The sequence below is a fragment of the Nomascus leucogenys genome, chromosome 18 (genome assembly GCF_006542625.1).
Source record: "Nomascus leucogenys isolate Asia chromosome 18, Asia_NLE_v1, whole genome shotgun sequence".
NCBI classification, from domain to species: Eukaryota; Metazoa; Chordata; class Mammalia; order Primates; family Hylobatidae; genus Nomascus; species Nomascus leucogenys.
The window spans coordinates 22128489-22145748 of record NC_044398.1 but is presented as its reverse complement, the minus strand read 5'-3'; the positions used below and the strand labels follow the sequence as shown (position 1 = coordinate 22145748).

The 17260-nt window shown below is 43.2% G+C and overlaps 1 protein-coding gene across 4 annotated transcripts in view; it reads left to right on the top strand.

Annotated features, from left to right (window-relative positions):
• Window positions 1–16833, top strand: part of ASCC1 (activating signal cointegrator 1 complex subunit 1) — a 126066-nt gene extending 109233 nt beyond the window's left edge. For 3 of the 4 annotated variants that reach the window (XM_003271218.3, XM_030797667.1, XM_030797669.1), the window contains exon 10: window positions 16439–16833. In XM_003271218.3, coding sequence (XP_003271266.1) covers window positions 16439–16555 — 117 coding nt within the window. In that variant the 3' untranslated portion in view covers window positions 16556–16833. Of the gene's footprint in view, window positions 1–10146; window positions 10292–16438 lie in introns of all 4 variants that reach the window. The other variant, XR_004026665.1, reaches the window with a different exon arrangement.
• The last annotated feature ends 427 nt before the right edge of the window (window positions 16834–17260 follow it).

Genomic DNA, 17260 nt, shown 5'->3' with positions numbered 1-17260 from the left:
GCCAGCACAATAATAAGAAATGGAAAAAAAAATTAAGAGGTTAGCATTACCTTTCTTAAAATCATTTCTGGTTCTTATCAGAATGAAAATAAATATTTGGTAAAGTTTATTGAATACCTACGAAATATAAAACACTAAGCTACATGCTTGTTTGGTGCATTTGAGGGAGGGGGAATAAATATTCAATTGTATTTGGTTCCTGTGATGTCATTCTTATGAACTCTTTGAATGGAATGTCTGTTCTTATTGTAGAAAATACTTATCTATTTTATATGTTCATTTCTAGGACTGTTCATATTATTTTGGATGTAGTTCACTGATGAAATAAGTGGATCACTTTGGGTCCATTGTATATTGGGGTTTTTTTTTTTTTTTTTTTTTGGAGACAGAGTCTAGTTCTGTTGCCCAGGCTGGAGTGCAGTGGAGGATCTCGGCTCACTGCAACCTCCACCACTTGGGTTCAAGTGATTGTCGTGCTTCAGCCTCCTGAGTAGTTGGGATTACAGGCGTGTGCCACCATGCCCGGCAAATTTTTGTATTTTTAGTAGAGATGGGGTTTCATGTTGGCCAGGCTGGTCTTGAACTACTGACCTCAAGTGATCCACCCACCTCAGCCTCCCAAAGTGATGTGCTTACAGGTGTGAGTCACTGTGCCCGGCCGTTGTTTTTTTAAATTGTGGTAAAATATACATAAGATTGGCTATTTAAACCATTTTTAAGTGTACAATTCAGTGGCATTAAGTACATTCATGTTGTTTTGCAACCATCATCACTATCCATCTCCAGAACTTTTTCATCATTCCAAATTAAAACTCATTTTAATGAACAACTCCCCATTTCTCCTTCCCCTTGGTAACCACCACTCCAGTTTCTGTCTCTATGAATTTGACTACTCTAGCTACCTCATGTAAGTGGAATTGTACATTTGTCCTTTTGTGTCCAGTTTATTTCACTCAGCATAATGTTTTCAAGATTCACCTATGTTGTAGCATGTGTCAGAATTTCATTCCTTATTAAGGCTGAATATTATTCCATTGTACGTATATTCTGCATTGTGTGTTTTTAGCTACAGTATAAACAAACCAGTAGCAGAATATAAATCTGGACCCAGAGATGGTGACAGGGCACTGTCCTCTTTGAAGCAGCTCTTTGTTAGAGACCAGACCAAATGAAACTGTTTTAGCTTCGGGGGCTTTGTACCAACAATGGCTAAGTGTTATTCCAAATGTTAGAGGACACTGGTGGAAAGAGGTAAAAGAAACAAGTGAAGCTCACTACGCTACGAAGCTGTGATGTCTTCTTAAAAAATGATGCTTGGCCTGGCGTGGTGGCTCACGCCTGTAATCTCAGCACTTTGGGAGGCTGAGGCGGGCGGATCACGATGTCAGGAGATCGAGACCATCCTGGCTAACACGGTGAAACCCCATCTCTACTAAAAATACAAAAAAATGCTGGGCGCGGTGGCTCACGCTTGTAATCCCAGCACTTTGGGAGGCCGAGGTGGGCGGACCACAAGGTCAGGAGATCGAGACCACGGTGAAACCCCGTCTCTACCAAAAATACAAAAAATTAGCCGTGCGTGGTGGCAGACGCCTGTAGTCCCAGCTACTCGGAGAGGCTGAGGCAGGAGAATGGCGTGAACCCGGGAGGCGGAGCTTGCAGTGAGCCGAGATTGCGCCACTACACTCCAGCCTGGGCGACAGAGCGAGACTCCGTCTCAAAAAAAAAAAAAAAAAATACAAAAAATTAGCCGGGTGTGGTGGCGGGCACCTGTAGTCCCAGGTACTCGGGAGGCTGAGGCAGGAGAATGGCATGAACCTGGGAGGTAGAGCTTGCAGTGAGCCAAGATCGCACCACTGCACTCCAGCCTGGGCTACAGTGAGAGACTCCGTTTCAAAAAAAAAAAAAGATGCTCTCTTCCCCATATCCCAGGGAGGAAACAATTTTAGAATTAATACTCAAATGTGAACATTATTATTACAAATTAAAAGCGAGAAAACGGTATAAATCAACCAGAAATTCAATTCAGAGTTTATTCTCTCAGTGGTAGGTTAAAACTTTAATTTTTTTTTTTTTTTTTGAGACAGGGTCTTGCTCTGTCACCCAAGGCTGGAGTGCAGTGGCATCATCTTGGCTTACTGCAGCCTCAGTCTCCCAGGCTCAAGTGATCTTCCCACCTCAGCCTCCTGAGTAGATGGGACTACAGGCGTGTGCTGCCACACCCAACTAATTTTTGTATTTTTTTGTAGAGACGTCTTGCCATGTTGCCCAGGCTGCTCTTGAACTCCTGGGCTCAAATGATCCACCCACCTTGGCCCCCCAAAGTGCTGGGATTACAGGCATGAGCCACCACGCCTGGCCTGATACCAATTTCTTAAATTGTAGTGGCCTTATGACTGTGACATTCGTGGAGATGATAACCCTCTCTCTCTCTTCCAAAGCATTTTGCTTATTTGACATCTAGCCCACACCTTTGCAGAGGGGAAGGAGGGCCATCTGAATTAGATTATAGAAAAGTTTGTTGTAGTCTATAAAGTTACAGTGATGCTACTCAAGGCATGTTTCCTTTGGTTCTGACAGAGGATGCAGTATTTCATGTCTTCCCATCTAATGAGGTAACTTAGTTGAAAATAATTTAGTGATAACATATGACAGCCTCTCTCCCCTCTTCCAGGGAGCCATTCCAAGGCCAGCCATTATTTGGGACAGCTGTTATTTATATGTATGTGTACTCTTTGCATTGTGTGATGTTGCCTAGGGACATCTGATTTGCTTTTTTTGAGATGGAGTCTTGCTCTATCGCCCAGACTGGAGTGCAATGGCGCGATCTCAGCTCACTGCAACCTCTGCCTCCTGGGTTCAAGCGATTCTCCTGCCTCAGCCTCCTGAGTAGCTGGGATTACAGACACGTGCCACGACGCCCAGCTGATTTCTGTATTTTTAGTAGAGACGGGATTTCACCATGTTGGTTAGGCTGGTCTCGAACTCCGTACCTCATGAACCACCTACGTCGGCCTCCCAAAGTGCTAGGATTATAGGTGTGAGCCACTGCGCCCGGCCTGATTTGCTCTTTAACTTCTGGATGCTGCCTTGTTGGTGGAGAAGTTGGAGTGGAGATGGGCTGAGGCTGGTGACTGGTTTCCTCCATGCTGCTCCTGAATCTGTTGCCTTGGCACAATAGTCAGCCCCTTTGTGCCGAGCCTCCCAAAAGCCGGGGGCCAGGAAGAGATGTCCCTGTTGCTGTCCCCTGTGTACCCCCCTCTAAGGATTCATTTCTGCTGACTTGCTTTTCCTTTCTACTGTGTAATACGGAGACCAAACATTTATCTTCTGTTGCATTTGTTTGAGGGACCATTATGAATAATACCTGAGGGAAGGTGACCACACCAGAAATAAGAGCATTAAGAAGAGGTTGTTTTCTAAGGGAGGGAATTTATCTGCAGAAACATCGTCTAGATTAGTTCTGAAAGGGCACCTGCCCTTAGGGTTGCTAGTCACAGGCTTGAAGAGTCTCTGCTAGCCATCAGCCCCAGGGGCAGTTTTGTCAGTTAAAGCAGTAATACCCATGCCCTGTGGCAAGGCTTCCTTGGAAAGAAATTATGCAGCAAATTGAACTTTCACCTCTCATTTCTGAGGCTAATCCTGCAACGTGATATGGAAACCGGCCGAGTGTGCCTAGCCTGTGCCGAGATTAGGCAGAGATTAGGTGTGAGTTCGCCAGCCGGGTCAGCGTAGCCTCTTTTCTCCTCTACCTTCTACCCCCACTCATATTATTTTCTTGCTATTTTTCAAAATTGAAAGACTGCAGAGAGGGGAAATCCCTTGGCATTTTGAATATTGAGGTGCTCAGCAGAACTGCCCGGCATCCTGTTTGTGTATAGCAGTTTTAATTCACCCTCTAATAGGTCATTTGGCCTTACCAGCAGTCTTAAACTTGATAATCCTTACATCAGCAGTGAGCCTCAGGCCAAATTCCCAAAGTGCATCCCTGAGTGATTATTTGAAGGAAGTTTTCAAGCCTTCCCTCCCTGGCTCTGTTTGTCTGCCTTCTGCCAGCACATCCTTAGGTCAGGCTAATGCTCATTTGAGCATTCGTCTTGCTCACTGCAGCAAGAGAGGCAGGTGATTTGAGAGCAGGATGAGTGAGGGAGGTTCCTGTTCCCATTCTGTGCAAGGAATGCCATCTCAGTCAGTGGAGAGGGGACTTGGGCTTTGGGGACACACAAGCCTTTTGGTACTATTTTAATGGAGACAAAAACAGGAGTGGCCTGCTGATGGATTGAAAAATCACAGCTGTTCTACTGACTTAACAGCCTTTTTGCTGCTCCCCTCACAGAGGCCATGATGTTGATAAGAATTGCTCCTCCCACAGACTGCCCTTGACCTTGCTTCTTGGATCTGAGGTGCCCCAGGCCTTCTGGAAGTACATTATGTCCTCTCTTTTATTGGCTATTATTAGCTACTATAATATTACTGGCTTTCACACCGCTGATCACTGCAGTCTGATGTTTCAGATTAAAAGTGGCATCTTGGGCAGAGTTAAGCTGTATTTGGAGATGACTCTAGGATAGTCACTACCTGCCACCCTCATTGTCTTTTATTCTGAAGTAGATGTTCCTATTTTGGTCTTTAAAAATATTACAGCCCTATGAGACCAGATAATGACTGTAGAGCCTGTAAGCTGTCAGAGTACCTGATAAACCTTCTTTTTTCTTTTAAGGATACTCTGCATTTTGGTTCCTGCAGTGATGCATTAGAGATTATAGTCAGTGAGTGACAATAATAATCAGAGCTCAAAATTTCATCTTATAATTTATCTTTAACTGCAGAACATCTTTGTAAAGGATCATCCCTGTTTAAAGATGGAGAAATTGGGGGAGGGAGTGGGTGTGTAGTCATTGATAATGTCGACCAGCAATAATGGAAAGGATCAGAACTCAGTTTTTAAAAGTTTATTCAAGTGAAAAGCTGAGAATGGCCATTTGGGAAACAGGGACTTCAGAGAAATGAGGTCAGTGCTTAAAGTTAAAAGTTAAGGTCCTGCTTATATAGGCAGAAAACAAATTTAGTAGGATTATAACATTTTCTGTACAAGGCTGGTTTATGAACTATAATTTAGTTAATTACAGTTTGTTTTCTTTTCTGTACAGCTTGTTTTCTTTTCTTTTTTTTTTTTTTGAGACGGTGTCTTGCTCTTTCACCCAGGCTGGAGTGCAGTGGTGCGATCTCGGCTCACTGCAAGCTCCCCGCCTCCCGGGTTCACGCCATTCTCCTGCCTCAGCCTCTCCGAGTAGCTGGGACTACAGGCGCCTGCCACCACGCCCGGCTAATTTTTTGTATTTTTTTTTAGTAGAGACGGGGTTTCACCGTGGTCTCGATCTCCTGACCTCGTGATCCGCCCGCCTCGGCCTCCCAAAGTGCTGGGATTACAAGCATGAGCCACCGCGCCCGGCCTGTACAGCTTGTTTTCACTTCCTTTCCAACTTACGAGTATAGGACCTGGCGTGGTGGCTTATGCCTGTAATCCCAGCACTTTGGGAGGCGGAGGTAGGAGGATCACTTGAGCCCAGGAGTTTGAGACCAGCCTGGGCAACATGGAAAAACCCTGTCTCTACAAAAAATGCAAAAATTAGCGAGGCATGGTGGCATGCACCTGTAGTCTCAGCTACTCAGGAGACTGAGGAGGGAGGATCGTTTGCACCTGGGAGGTGGAGGCTGACGTGAGCTGTGATCATGCCACTGCATTCCAGCCTGGCTGACAGAGTAAGACCTTGTTTCAAAAAAAAAAAAAAAAAACACAAGAAAGAAAGAAAGAAAGTCTTTCACATACCATCCTAGATGATGTGATAGTCTTTTAAGTCTTTGTATGAGAAATGTAAGAGGGAAGTTTAATCAAAATGAAGACAACAGTTAAAAGGGAAGGGATCTTCTCTGGCACTGTTTATTCATTTACAACAATTTACAAAACAGTGTAGGTGAGGAAAAAGGCTAATCTATAATCAGAAAAACAACAGTTACAGCTGCCCAGGTTACAGATACAAGTTTAAGTGACTCACATAATCACATTCCCTTAAGCCTTACTATATGTTACGATTCCAACAGCTTAGATTTTGAATTACTTATTTTCACAATAGGAAAGCATTAAAGTCTAGTCTGCCCCAAGAAACTTTTTGTCCCCTTTCTTCAGTAGAAAAGAAATTTCTATTTTTTGTACCTAGGTGAAGGTATGTGTGTCTGTGTGTAGAGGAGCATGACTTACCTTAGGGTAAACAGACTCAATTCCATTCTTTTGTGATGATGTTTAGAAAGAATCCACTTGGGCACAGCCCATATGAGTATTTTTAAAGTAGATGGAAGGTTTTTTTTGACCCCGGATGTGGTGGATCTCCATTTCCTTCTTGCTTCTTCATACCTCCCACGTTTGGTCTCCTCAGAAGTAATCTCACAGGTGGCCCAGAAGACAAATGCATGGTATTTGGCAGAAACTCAGAATTTTTTTTTTTTAGGTTTGAGGAATTTTAATAAACATAACTTTGAAACAAAATTTATTTTTTTGGGAGGGGGAAACTTATTTGTGAACTTAACTCTTTTTGATGACTTAACTCCCAATAAAGTGATCTTAATTCTGAGTGAGATTAGTAACATGACATACGAAGAACCTTGATTTTTTTTTTCAAAATCAATTATATTTTTCGTCTGGTATTTGTATCTTTCTGTTTGCTCCCTGAAGTCATACTAGTCCTATACCTAGATGCCTCTTTTATGAGGAATGCATCTGAAATATACCGTTATTTGTTTTGATGTTTTGCAATTGAGATCTTCCAAGGGCTGTGATGATAGCTTTTCACATCATTTGCTTCTCATTCTTCGCTATCTGGTTGTATATGCACAGCCTAAGGATGGACCTGCTTCCCCACTTGGCACTCTTTGGTACATATTTGTTATTGGAATTGAGAGGCCCATACACACTGCCTTGTGAACATGGCCTTCTACTGGCCTGTATCCTAGGCCTCATCCCAGGAACTCTTAAATTTCTCTCACAGTATTAGTGGTCCTAGCTTGTCCCTGTTTCTTATATAAATGGGGATAATAATGCTCAGCTCTGGTTTATATCATAGCAATTTTTTGGAGTTAATGAGCTGGGCTTTGTAAGACACTTTTAGATCCTTAGATGAAAGGTGTTATTTAACCACAGCAAGGCTTCATACTGGGAGTGCCTTCCCCAAGAGCTCAAAGTACTTGTCAGCCTGTCTTCTGTTCATCCTCATACCATCCCTCGTAGAGAGGTAGGTGGTTAAGCATTATTATTAAGTACAAAATAGTGTTATTACTGTTACTTTTATCTATAAACGGGATAATTGTGAGAAATAGAAGTTGGCAAAACAGACAATGGAAGAAAAACACTGGGAAAACCTCAAAGTAGCATGCATTTGCTATTCCTGTTCACTCTGCTTTGAGTTTCAAAAGTCTGATTGCCATACATGAGAACAATAACATCCTTTCTTAGGAATATGACCTAGTACATCCTTCTAAATACTTGAATTAATTGAACCCCCTGTAGTTACTTTCAGTTGCACCAGATTATATTCTAAGGGTTGGTTTATCTCATGTGTGTCAAGAATGATTATAAATAGCATAAGATTTGAATATTTTGAATTTTCATTTTTAACTTCAAAACTGAATTTCTTCTTATTCAAGTAGTATTGAGACAGCAAATAGTTCACGGAGGCCACCAGTACAAGAAGTAGATTTTCTTAAAAGAGGGATCTTGGAAGAGAGTAACCACAGCTTTGTCTAAGATTGAAGAAAAGAGCGAGCCTCATTTGGGGAAGCCAAGTGAGCAGGGATCCCCAGCAGATTGTCACTGTGCTGTTGCGGACTGGCCATTCATTCGGTTCTGTAGCCCGAGGTCACAGATATAAGAAGGAAGGCCCCTCTCCACCCTCTTCCCCACCTCTGTTTGAGATTGCTGGTTTCATTTTGGCAGGCTCCTTGCATTTGGAGTTATTTCTGGTCTTTGATGGCTGTGTCACAGGGCAATGGGGAAGGAGTAGAAGGTTTGAAATGAATGCAAGGAAAAATAACCACAGTGAGCCCTTAAATCTTGCTATTTGTTTTCTTTCAGTGTATACCACAGCATTACCAGAAATCAATAATTCCCTTTGTGTTCTCCCTAGGAAAGAAACATGTACAAACTGAAAATGGTAGGCTTCACAGATCATGTGAGCAGGGGACAGCAGGATGGTTGGATTTTATCTTGCCATTCTTTGTCACGGAAAACCTTGATTTTGACCAAAAACCTTTCATCAAAGGTCTACATTTCTCTCTTTACTTGGTGATAGGAAAAGTTTGTTTAATTTTCTAAAGATATTATTGATGCAGGATTTTTCTTGACCCCTTCGTCAGACTTGTGACGGGGGTGCCCCATTTATTTGGCTCTCCGTGCTCAACCCCTTGTGGGAGGGAGCACGTGAGCAAGTGAGTATGGGATCTGGCTGGCCATTTTGGGTGCTGGCAGAAGCAGGCTCCGTGTGGGCCCCTTGGCAGTGTCTAGGTGAGGGTGCCAGCGATCCCTAAAGCCCCAGAGGGCATGTTAGAATGTTCTCTTAGTCCCACTGTCTGTGGACAGCAGCGTGTGATCAGCTCAGTGGTACCCTTGCCTCATCATGTGGGGTGGCTGCCCTCTGCCAGTGAGGGCAAAGGGCCAGTGTGACAGCCTTTTCTGGGTACCTGCACCCAGTGGGTCCTGAACTCTTGTCCGGCATACAAGAAGAATGAGGTTGCCCAGACACTCGAAGGATGTTGAAGACAGAGAATTTTATTAAGTGATGGAAATGGCTCTCAGCAGACATGGGAGCTGGAGAAGGGACGGGATGGGCGGGTAATCTTACCCCAAAGTCTGCCTGTTTCTGGCCGGCTCTTCCCGGAAGTCAAGCCGTCTCTCCTCCGGAGTCCAGCCATCCCTCTGAAGTCAAGTCATAAGTCACCGCGCCCGGTGTGGTTTTAAATTTTCTTAAATCGTCCAAGTCAGTACTTATTATTTACTAATTATATCACAGCAATTGGCAGTTTTAATCCTATTTCCATTTCCTCATTAAATATTTGTAGTTTTGTGTACTCTTCGTTGTTATGTTCCTTTATATAGCAGGTTTTAAAAAATACTGACTTCCATAACAACAGGGCTGTATGTGTGTGCATGTCAGGGAAAAATGTTTTCAGAAAAAAAATGGTTTAGGTTTCAAAATCCCCAAGGGAATTGTTATAAAACAACAGTGAGGAGAAAAAATTCAACATGATTCAGACACCTTAACTAGATTCTTTTTTAATTTAAATTTTTCCTGTTAGGTCTGTTATTTTCTAAACAATATAACACTTTGTTCTTCATGTTTAGTTCAGGTTCAAAAGAGCAACCAAGTTTCTTTTTTTTAAACTTGTAGTTTAAGCTTTTTCTTCTTTCCCCATTCAAATACCAAATTAAATATAGCCTTTTAGTTGACTCGTGCTTATTTTCATCCAGAATTCAATTAAAATGCTTCCAGCTGAGCTAGAGCCATCCGATTCTTAAACCAGGTCCAGGAAAAGCAGTGGCAGTGAATATAGGAACAGCAAGTGAAAGAACATGTTCATTTCAGTCTTTGGGAGTTGTTTGGGTCAGCGTTCCTCACCGTGGCTATCTAATAGGGCTGTTTTTCAAGGGGAGCCACTCACATTAAGGGGCAATAGAGTACAGGAATCAACGGGCTCAGACTCTAGAGTGAGGCTCTCTGGGTGTGAATCTCAGTTTTTTACCTTTATTTTGCAGGAGAGGAAAGATTTCTTCTCTCACCCATCACTAGGTTCATGGCTGAGGCCCCTGTAACAAAAGTCAGATTAATAAGAGAAAAACATACAAATTTATTTAATACAAGCTTTACATGACATGGGAGCCTTCAGAAATAAAGATCCAAAGGAAGAGATAACTTGTGTATTTTTATAATTAGGTTTGATAAAGGTTTTATAAGTAGGTTTGATTTTTATAAGTAAGTTTGACTGTCATGGAGAAGTATGGTTAGAGGACAAAGGGTGTGGTCTAATGGTAATAAACTGAGGGGAGGCTTAGCAAGGCCTGTTTGTTCGGATTCTTCTCTATGCCCTATGTCTTCACAGATAAGGATATTCCTTTCCTTTGCGTAAAGGGAGGGTACCTGTCGAATGAGGGTCTTATGACCTGCTTCAGGGGAGAAGAGCAGGAGGTCACAGGACGGCCTTCGTAGGTTTTATCATCTGCTTCAGGGAAGAGGGGCTGTGGAAGGTGAGAGAGACTTTCCTGCTTCTGCTGTTTGCTCAACTGCCAAGGTGCCATATTTTGAGAAGTCCTGAACACCATCAACTTCGTGTGTGTCTTTAGGCAAATTACTTAAGCCATCTAAGCCTAAGGCTCAACTGTAAATGGGCATTAATCATAGGATCTATTGGCCGGGCGTGGTGGCTCACGCCTGTAATCCCAGCACTTTGAGAGGCCGAGGCGGGCGGATCACTAGGTCAGGAGATCGAGACCATCCTGGCTAACACGGTGAAACCCTGTCTCTACTAAAAATACAAAAAATTAGCCAGGTGTGGTGGCAGGCGCCTGTAGTCCCAGCTACTCAGGAGGCTGAGGCAGGAGAATGGCATGAACCCAGGAGGCGGAGCTTGCAGTGAGCTGAGATCGCGCCACTGCACTCCAGCCTGGGCGACACTGTCTTTTGAGACTCTGTCTCAAAAAAAAAAAAAAAAAAAAAAATCATAGGATCTATTTCCTGGGGTTGTGAGGATGCAATGAGATAATTCCTGGCACGTGTGTTTACTTAATAAATGTTGGCTGTTGTCATCCTTATTAGTGTTGTTGTCAATACCTACATATTTCTGGTTCACTTTGATCTTTTTTTTTGTTTTGTTTTGAGAAAGAGCTTTGCCTTGTTGCCCAGGCTGGAGTGCAATGATACAATCTCCGCTCACTGCAACCTCTGCCTCCCGGGTTCAAGTGATTCTCTTGCCTCAGCCTCCCAAGTAGCTGGGATTACAGGCGACCGCCACCATGCCCGGCTAATTTTTGTATTTTTAGTAGAGATGGGGTTTCACCATGTTGGCCAGGCTAGTCTTGAGCTCCTGACCTCAGATGATCTGCCTGCCTTGGCCTCCCAAAGTGTTGGGATTACAGGTGTGAGCCACCACACCCGGCCAATCTTTTAATATATAATTATTGGCATTAGGTAACTTTGTTTTTAAAATCTCCTGTTATGATAATTGTGAGTTCATAAAAATTAAAGTTGACATGGTAAATACCATGATAAGCAGAATCAAAAGACAAGTGACAAACTAGAGGAAATATATGTATTTGCAACTTGTTACATAGACAAAAAGCGTTCATTTCCCTAATATAAAAAGAACTACAACTCAATAAAAGGAGGGACGCTCATAAAGCCTTTTATGGTGATTTATTTCCATTTAACTGTGCTACAGGTGTCTCTGATGGATATTCTCAGAGCCTGTCAGGAAAATCCTAGAATCGAGAAGGGCTTGGGACATAGAGAGCTAGTGGGTGTGATACAGATGTGAGTGTGTAAACACACCTGAACTTGTTGTTTTCCCCATGAAGTAGCTCCCTCTCAAAAATGTTCTATTACTGTCAATGGCAGCCTCATATATGCCCATTGGACCCATCATCACTGATTTTTCCATCTCCTTCTCATCCAGAAAGTCACCAAGGCGTTTCTGTGTTTCTTCTGTAATTTTTATTTTAGGTTTGGGGGTACACGTGAAGGTTTGTTACACAGGTAAACATGTGTCACGGGGGTGTGTTGTACAGATTATTACATCACTCAGGTATTAAGCTCAGTACCCAGTAGTTACCTTTTCTGCTCCTCTCCCTCCTCCCACCCTCCACCTTCAAGGAGGCCCCAGTGTCTGTTGTTTCCTTCTTTGTGTTCGTAAGTTCTCATCATTTAGCTCTGGTCTGTGTTTCATTCATAGTTTCATTCATGGCTTCATTCATTCATTCACATCTGCTCCAGTCTTTCCAAGCCCACTGCCTGTTTGTAGTTGAGACACTCAACATCACCCTCATGACTGAACTACTACCATGGTCTCCTTTTTTTTCTTTCTCTTGTTCCCTTCTCCAGTCAGAACAACACATCATACCCAGGTTAATCTCCCTAAAACATGGTTTTCATCTTGGGCCACCAACCTACCCTAAAGCCATCAGTGGTTCCCCACTGTGTAGGATGAAGTATAACTTGTGAACTTGAGCCTCAGGTCTCCTGGACACCCTTAATCTGATTCTCCTTCCTTCTGTCTTTCTCACTACTTCACTCTAGGAACCTTCCAAACATCTAAACTGTTTGCCTGGCCCAGCCCACCATGCCCATTTCTGCCTTCATGCTGCCCTCCCTCCTCTGTGTTACGCCCTATACCTGCCACAAGGCCCAGCTCAGGTCTGGTCTCCTCCAGATGGCTTTCCTAGGTCCGCAGCCCTCAGCATCCCTTGTTTCCTTACCTCCTGCTGCGTTTATTGATGGCCTGTACCTCTCATCTCACACGCTTAAGCTTTACTGCCTATATTATTTTAGGTAAGCTTTTTTCATTAAAGTAGAACATACATACAGAAAGCTACACAGATCACAGAGTAAAGGACCCAGTGACTTTTCATAAGATGGACACAGCCAAGTCGTCAGCATTTCCCTCTTCTGATATGCACTCTCCCTAACGAGATGGTAAGCACTTGGGAGACAGAACTACTTTCATGTGCCTCTTTGCATGAAAATGCATAACATCAGGTGCTCAGCAATATTCCAGATCAGAAACTGACGCTAAGAAAGAGATCCAGGTTTTCACAAATAAGAAACATGTAGAAATGTCCCCCGCCCCCTTGATTTGAAGTAATATTATTTGGCAAGTCCTGTTCAGAAATTCCTTGGTGGAAACCTATGCATTAGACCTTTAAATCCAGTCTACTGGATGTCATAGTTTTCTCTTTCCAGACTTGGGGATGTACATGGACATCTACAGCATTAGTTTTCATTGTCATTTTGTCCAGCAGATATTTATCAATCAGATGCAGTCTACTAGATAATGTTACAGTACAGTAGGATTCAGCTTCTTCCTCTGTAGGGCTTATATTTTAGTGAATCATTAGAAATAATTGATAGAACTAAAAGACTTAAGAATAAAGATACGTTGGTGGGACACGGTGTCTCATGCCTATAATCCCAGCACTTTGGGTGGCCGAGGCAGAAGGATCACTTGAGCCTAGGAGTTCAAGACCAGCTTGGGCAACCTAGCAAGACCCTGTCTCTATTAAGAAAATAAATAAAAAGGAAAAAAACAAAGAATAAAGATATAACAGGCTGGGCATGGTGGCTCATGCCTGTAATCCCAGCACTTTGAGAGGCCAAGGCAGGTGGATCACCTGAGGTCAGGAGTTCAAGACCAGCCTGGCCAACATGGAGAAACCCCGTCTCTACTGAAAAATACAGAAATTATCTGGGTGTGGTGGTGTATGCCTGTAATCCCAGCTACTCGGGAGGCTGAGGGAGGAGAATAGCTTGAACCCGGGAGGCAGAGGTTGTGGTGAGCTGAGATCGCACCACTGCACTCCAGCCTGGGTGACAGAGAGAGAGTCCGTCTAAAAAAAAAAAAAAAGATATAACATTAACTAAGCAGTAAGATAACTGAAAAATTGCTAGTAAATTATCCGTTACTAAATCATAAACACAGAGAGAGAACAAGAACAGAGGCAGGAAGAGTGACATGAAGATTGGCACTGGCACTAGGGACGTCTGGATGAGAAATCCGTTTGTTGTGATATTATCAAAAGGTATGAAAGAACATGGTGACTTACAAAGGTAAAATAAATACAAGGGTAATGATGGCAGAGAGATATTTAAAAACATCATAAGAAATACCATACGGAAATACCATATTGCTACGGAAATACTAATTTTCCATAGCACTTTACAGTTTACAAGGTATTTTTTATTTTTTTTAAACCCTGCTCAGTGAGCACACAAGGTACTTGTACTTGCCTTTTTTTTTGGTTTATTTATTTGTTTGAGACAGAGTTTCTCTTGTTGCCCAGGCTGAAATGCAGTGGTGCAATCTCGGCTCACCACAACCTCCGCCTCCCAGGTTCAAGCGATTCTCCTCCCTCAGTCTCCCGGGTAGCTGCGATTACAGGCATGCGCTACCACGCCTGGCTAATTTTGTATTTTTAGTAGAGACGGGGTTTCTCCATGTAGGTCAGGCTGGTCTCGAACCCCCAACCTCAGGTGATCTGGCTGCCTCAGCCTCTCAAAGTGCTGGGATTACAGGCATGAGCCACTGCGCCTGGCCTTGTACTTGCTCTTATGAGGTCTTTGCCCATTATGATCTTTTGCCCCTGTTGTGGTTGGTGCAGTGGGTGGTGTCTTCTGTCCACAGTCACACAGCTTACATGTCCGGGCATATGTTTAGAATCCAGCATTCTTTCCACAGCCTGCTCTTGCCTTAGTGGACGTGAGAATTTATGTTTAGTTATCTCTCTCAATTTTTCTGTTACTGCATTGCAGTCACATCCCAGCTAACTTCATGATTGCTACATTTGCTGTTTCCTTAAACCTGGAGTAGGAGAATATCCCTGGCAGATTCATGCTGTCTATAGGCCATCTGCATAAGGTGAAGTGAAGTCATGGGTCGGTCACTTGCAGCTCCTCACTGTGGCCTCCCCACTACTTGAAAACATGGGCACAAAGAGAAGAAGGTAGAGAACTCACAGGCTGCCAATCCTTAAAAAGTAACTTGTTGAAAGTATTACGAGTTTCCTTTTAATTTTCTTTTGTTTTGTCTTTTATTGCCTCTTTGGTTATAGCTTTTCTGTACCTAGAAGGCTTCAGTTTGCAGAGCTATAAATCTGTCAGTCTTAGTGACGTGTCTTTCACTTCAAATTAATGTTCAGCAAAGGGATTAGCAGATAACCATTTCAGGCTGAATTTCTTTACATAAAAGGGTGGATATGGTTTAAGCAGGCTGCCAAAGCCAGGAAGAGAAGTTAATTGTGTAAATTAATGCAGGCAGGAGCCGATCACCTTTCTGAAACACAGGACAATGCAGCACACAACCTCTAAATAGATCTTTGGGGTCAAGTTGATGGCATGTTGAAGAATCAATATTTACTGGGCTTTATAAAGTTAGCCTTTAATGAACCCTCAGGCATTTTGCTAGGCCATTAATTGCAGGAAGAGGAAAAGCATTGGTGGCCAAGGTCCATGTGTGTGGAGGTTGTATAAAAATAAGTGAAAAGACAGTCACTTGTCCATGTGCAAAGGTCCCCTCAAGCATCGTTGGGGACATGTGTCACAAGCCTTTCTTGGGGCCAGGTATGGTGGCTAATGCCTGTAATCTCTGTGCTTTGGGAGGCTGAGATGGGAGGATTGCCCGAGTTTAGGAGTTGAGGCCATGATGGCACTACTGCAATCCAAGGCACTCCAGCCTGGGCAACAAAGCGAGAGACCCTATCTCTAAAAAACAACCAAGGCTTTCTTGGGATTGTACTGACATTTTAAGAAAGAGCAATTCTTACATCCTAACAGAGGAAGGTACGCTCTTTACTCTTTGCCGCTTCTTATTCAGGCAGTATGGCTGCGTTTTCCTGGGATGAATTCTGATGTCATTTTGGGTCCTGCCTTATAAATGTGGTAATCACAAAGTCCGGTCCCTCTTGGAGTATGTATGGTTCATCCCTCACCCTGACACACTTGAAAGCTTTTATAAAGTACAGGATCATAGTAAAAGGTATTTATTTTAGGTTGCTGGCTTGAATCCAAGTCTAATAAAGGTATTTGATATGTAATCACTTGTACTTGTTCTGTTGGCAAGTAGAAGTGTCCCTTGGGTTGTTCTGTGTGTGTGTGCATGCTCTGTGTCCCTCAGTGGTTTGTCTGAATCACTTGTGAGTCAGGAGCCTTATCTTCTATTTATTTTAGTCAGTGCTCCTAACAAATGGCATTGATTAGACATCTGTTATGTCACATTTAACCCTGGTGCAACAAAGCAGAGATCCCTGCATGGTCAGTCACTGGAAGTCAGAAGCAGCCTGGTCAGACTCTGTGAATCAGGGTGTGGCCACGGGGCGTTTGCTGCAAGTTCTTGGTCATATCTGGTCAGTAGATGAATTTTGGATTTGACTTTTCAGAACCTCTTTCTCTGGTGCATTTGTCAGGGGAGACTTTAGAATTAATCAGAGAGAAGAGCTGGCTGTTCTTTTCTCACTTCCACCCCCATCCCTCCTCTCCTGGATCATTATTCAGAGTAAACACTGAAAAGAAAAAGCATGAGAGGTTTGTTGGGATTGTTGTGGCTTGGTCTTTTTACAAGAGAATCTGATGTTTAATATTTTCATCTATACTTTAAATATTCATTCTGGGTTTTTATTCTTCCTTTTCAGTTGTTTGAGAACTTCTACTTTGGCTCTCTAAAGCTGAATTCAATTCACATCTCTCAGAGGTTCACTGTAGACAGCTTTGGAAACTACGCTTCTTGTGGACAAATTGACTTCTCCTGAGGTGGATCTTGGAAAGCACTAGAAACTAAACATCTTCACCAGGTGCTGAAGAAAAGTGTCTTCGTTTTAATTGCCAAGCAGGGATGTGGACATTTGGATGGTGACTTTCCCATAGATTCACCATTGCCTCTAATGGTGTCTATAGCCATCAAACTACCAGCTGAGATGGTGGTGGGCATAAGGAGAATTTGTGCCTATAACCCTTAGTGTGTTCTGGTTTTTTTTCTTTTAATTTTTAAATTGTCGTAAAATACTCATAAAACATACTGCCTTCACCATTTTTTTTTTTTTTTTTTTTTGAGACGGAGTCTCGCTCTGTCACCCAGGCTGGAGTGCAGTGGCGCAATCTCGGCTCACTGCAAGCTCCGCCTCCCGGGTTCACGCCATTCTCTTGCCTCAGCCTCTCCGAATAGCTGGGACTACAGGCGCCCGCCACCACGCCAGGCTAATTTTTTTGTATTTTTAGTAGAGACGGGATTTCATCGTGGTCTCGATCTCCTGACCTCGTGATCCGCCCGCCTCGGCCTCCCAAAGTGCTGGGATTACAAGCGTGAGCCACCGCGCCCGGCCCTGTCTTCACCATTTTTAAGTGCACAGTTCAGTAACGTTAACTGTTAATACATTCATAATGCTGTGTGGCCGTCACCGCCGTCCATCTCCATAGGCTTCTCAGCTTGTAAAACAGAAACTGTACCCATTAAACAG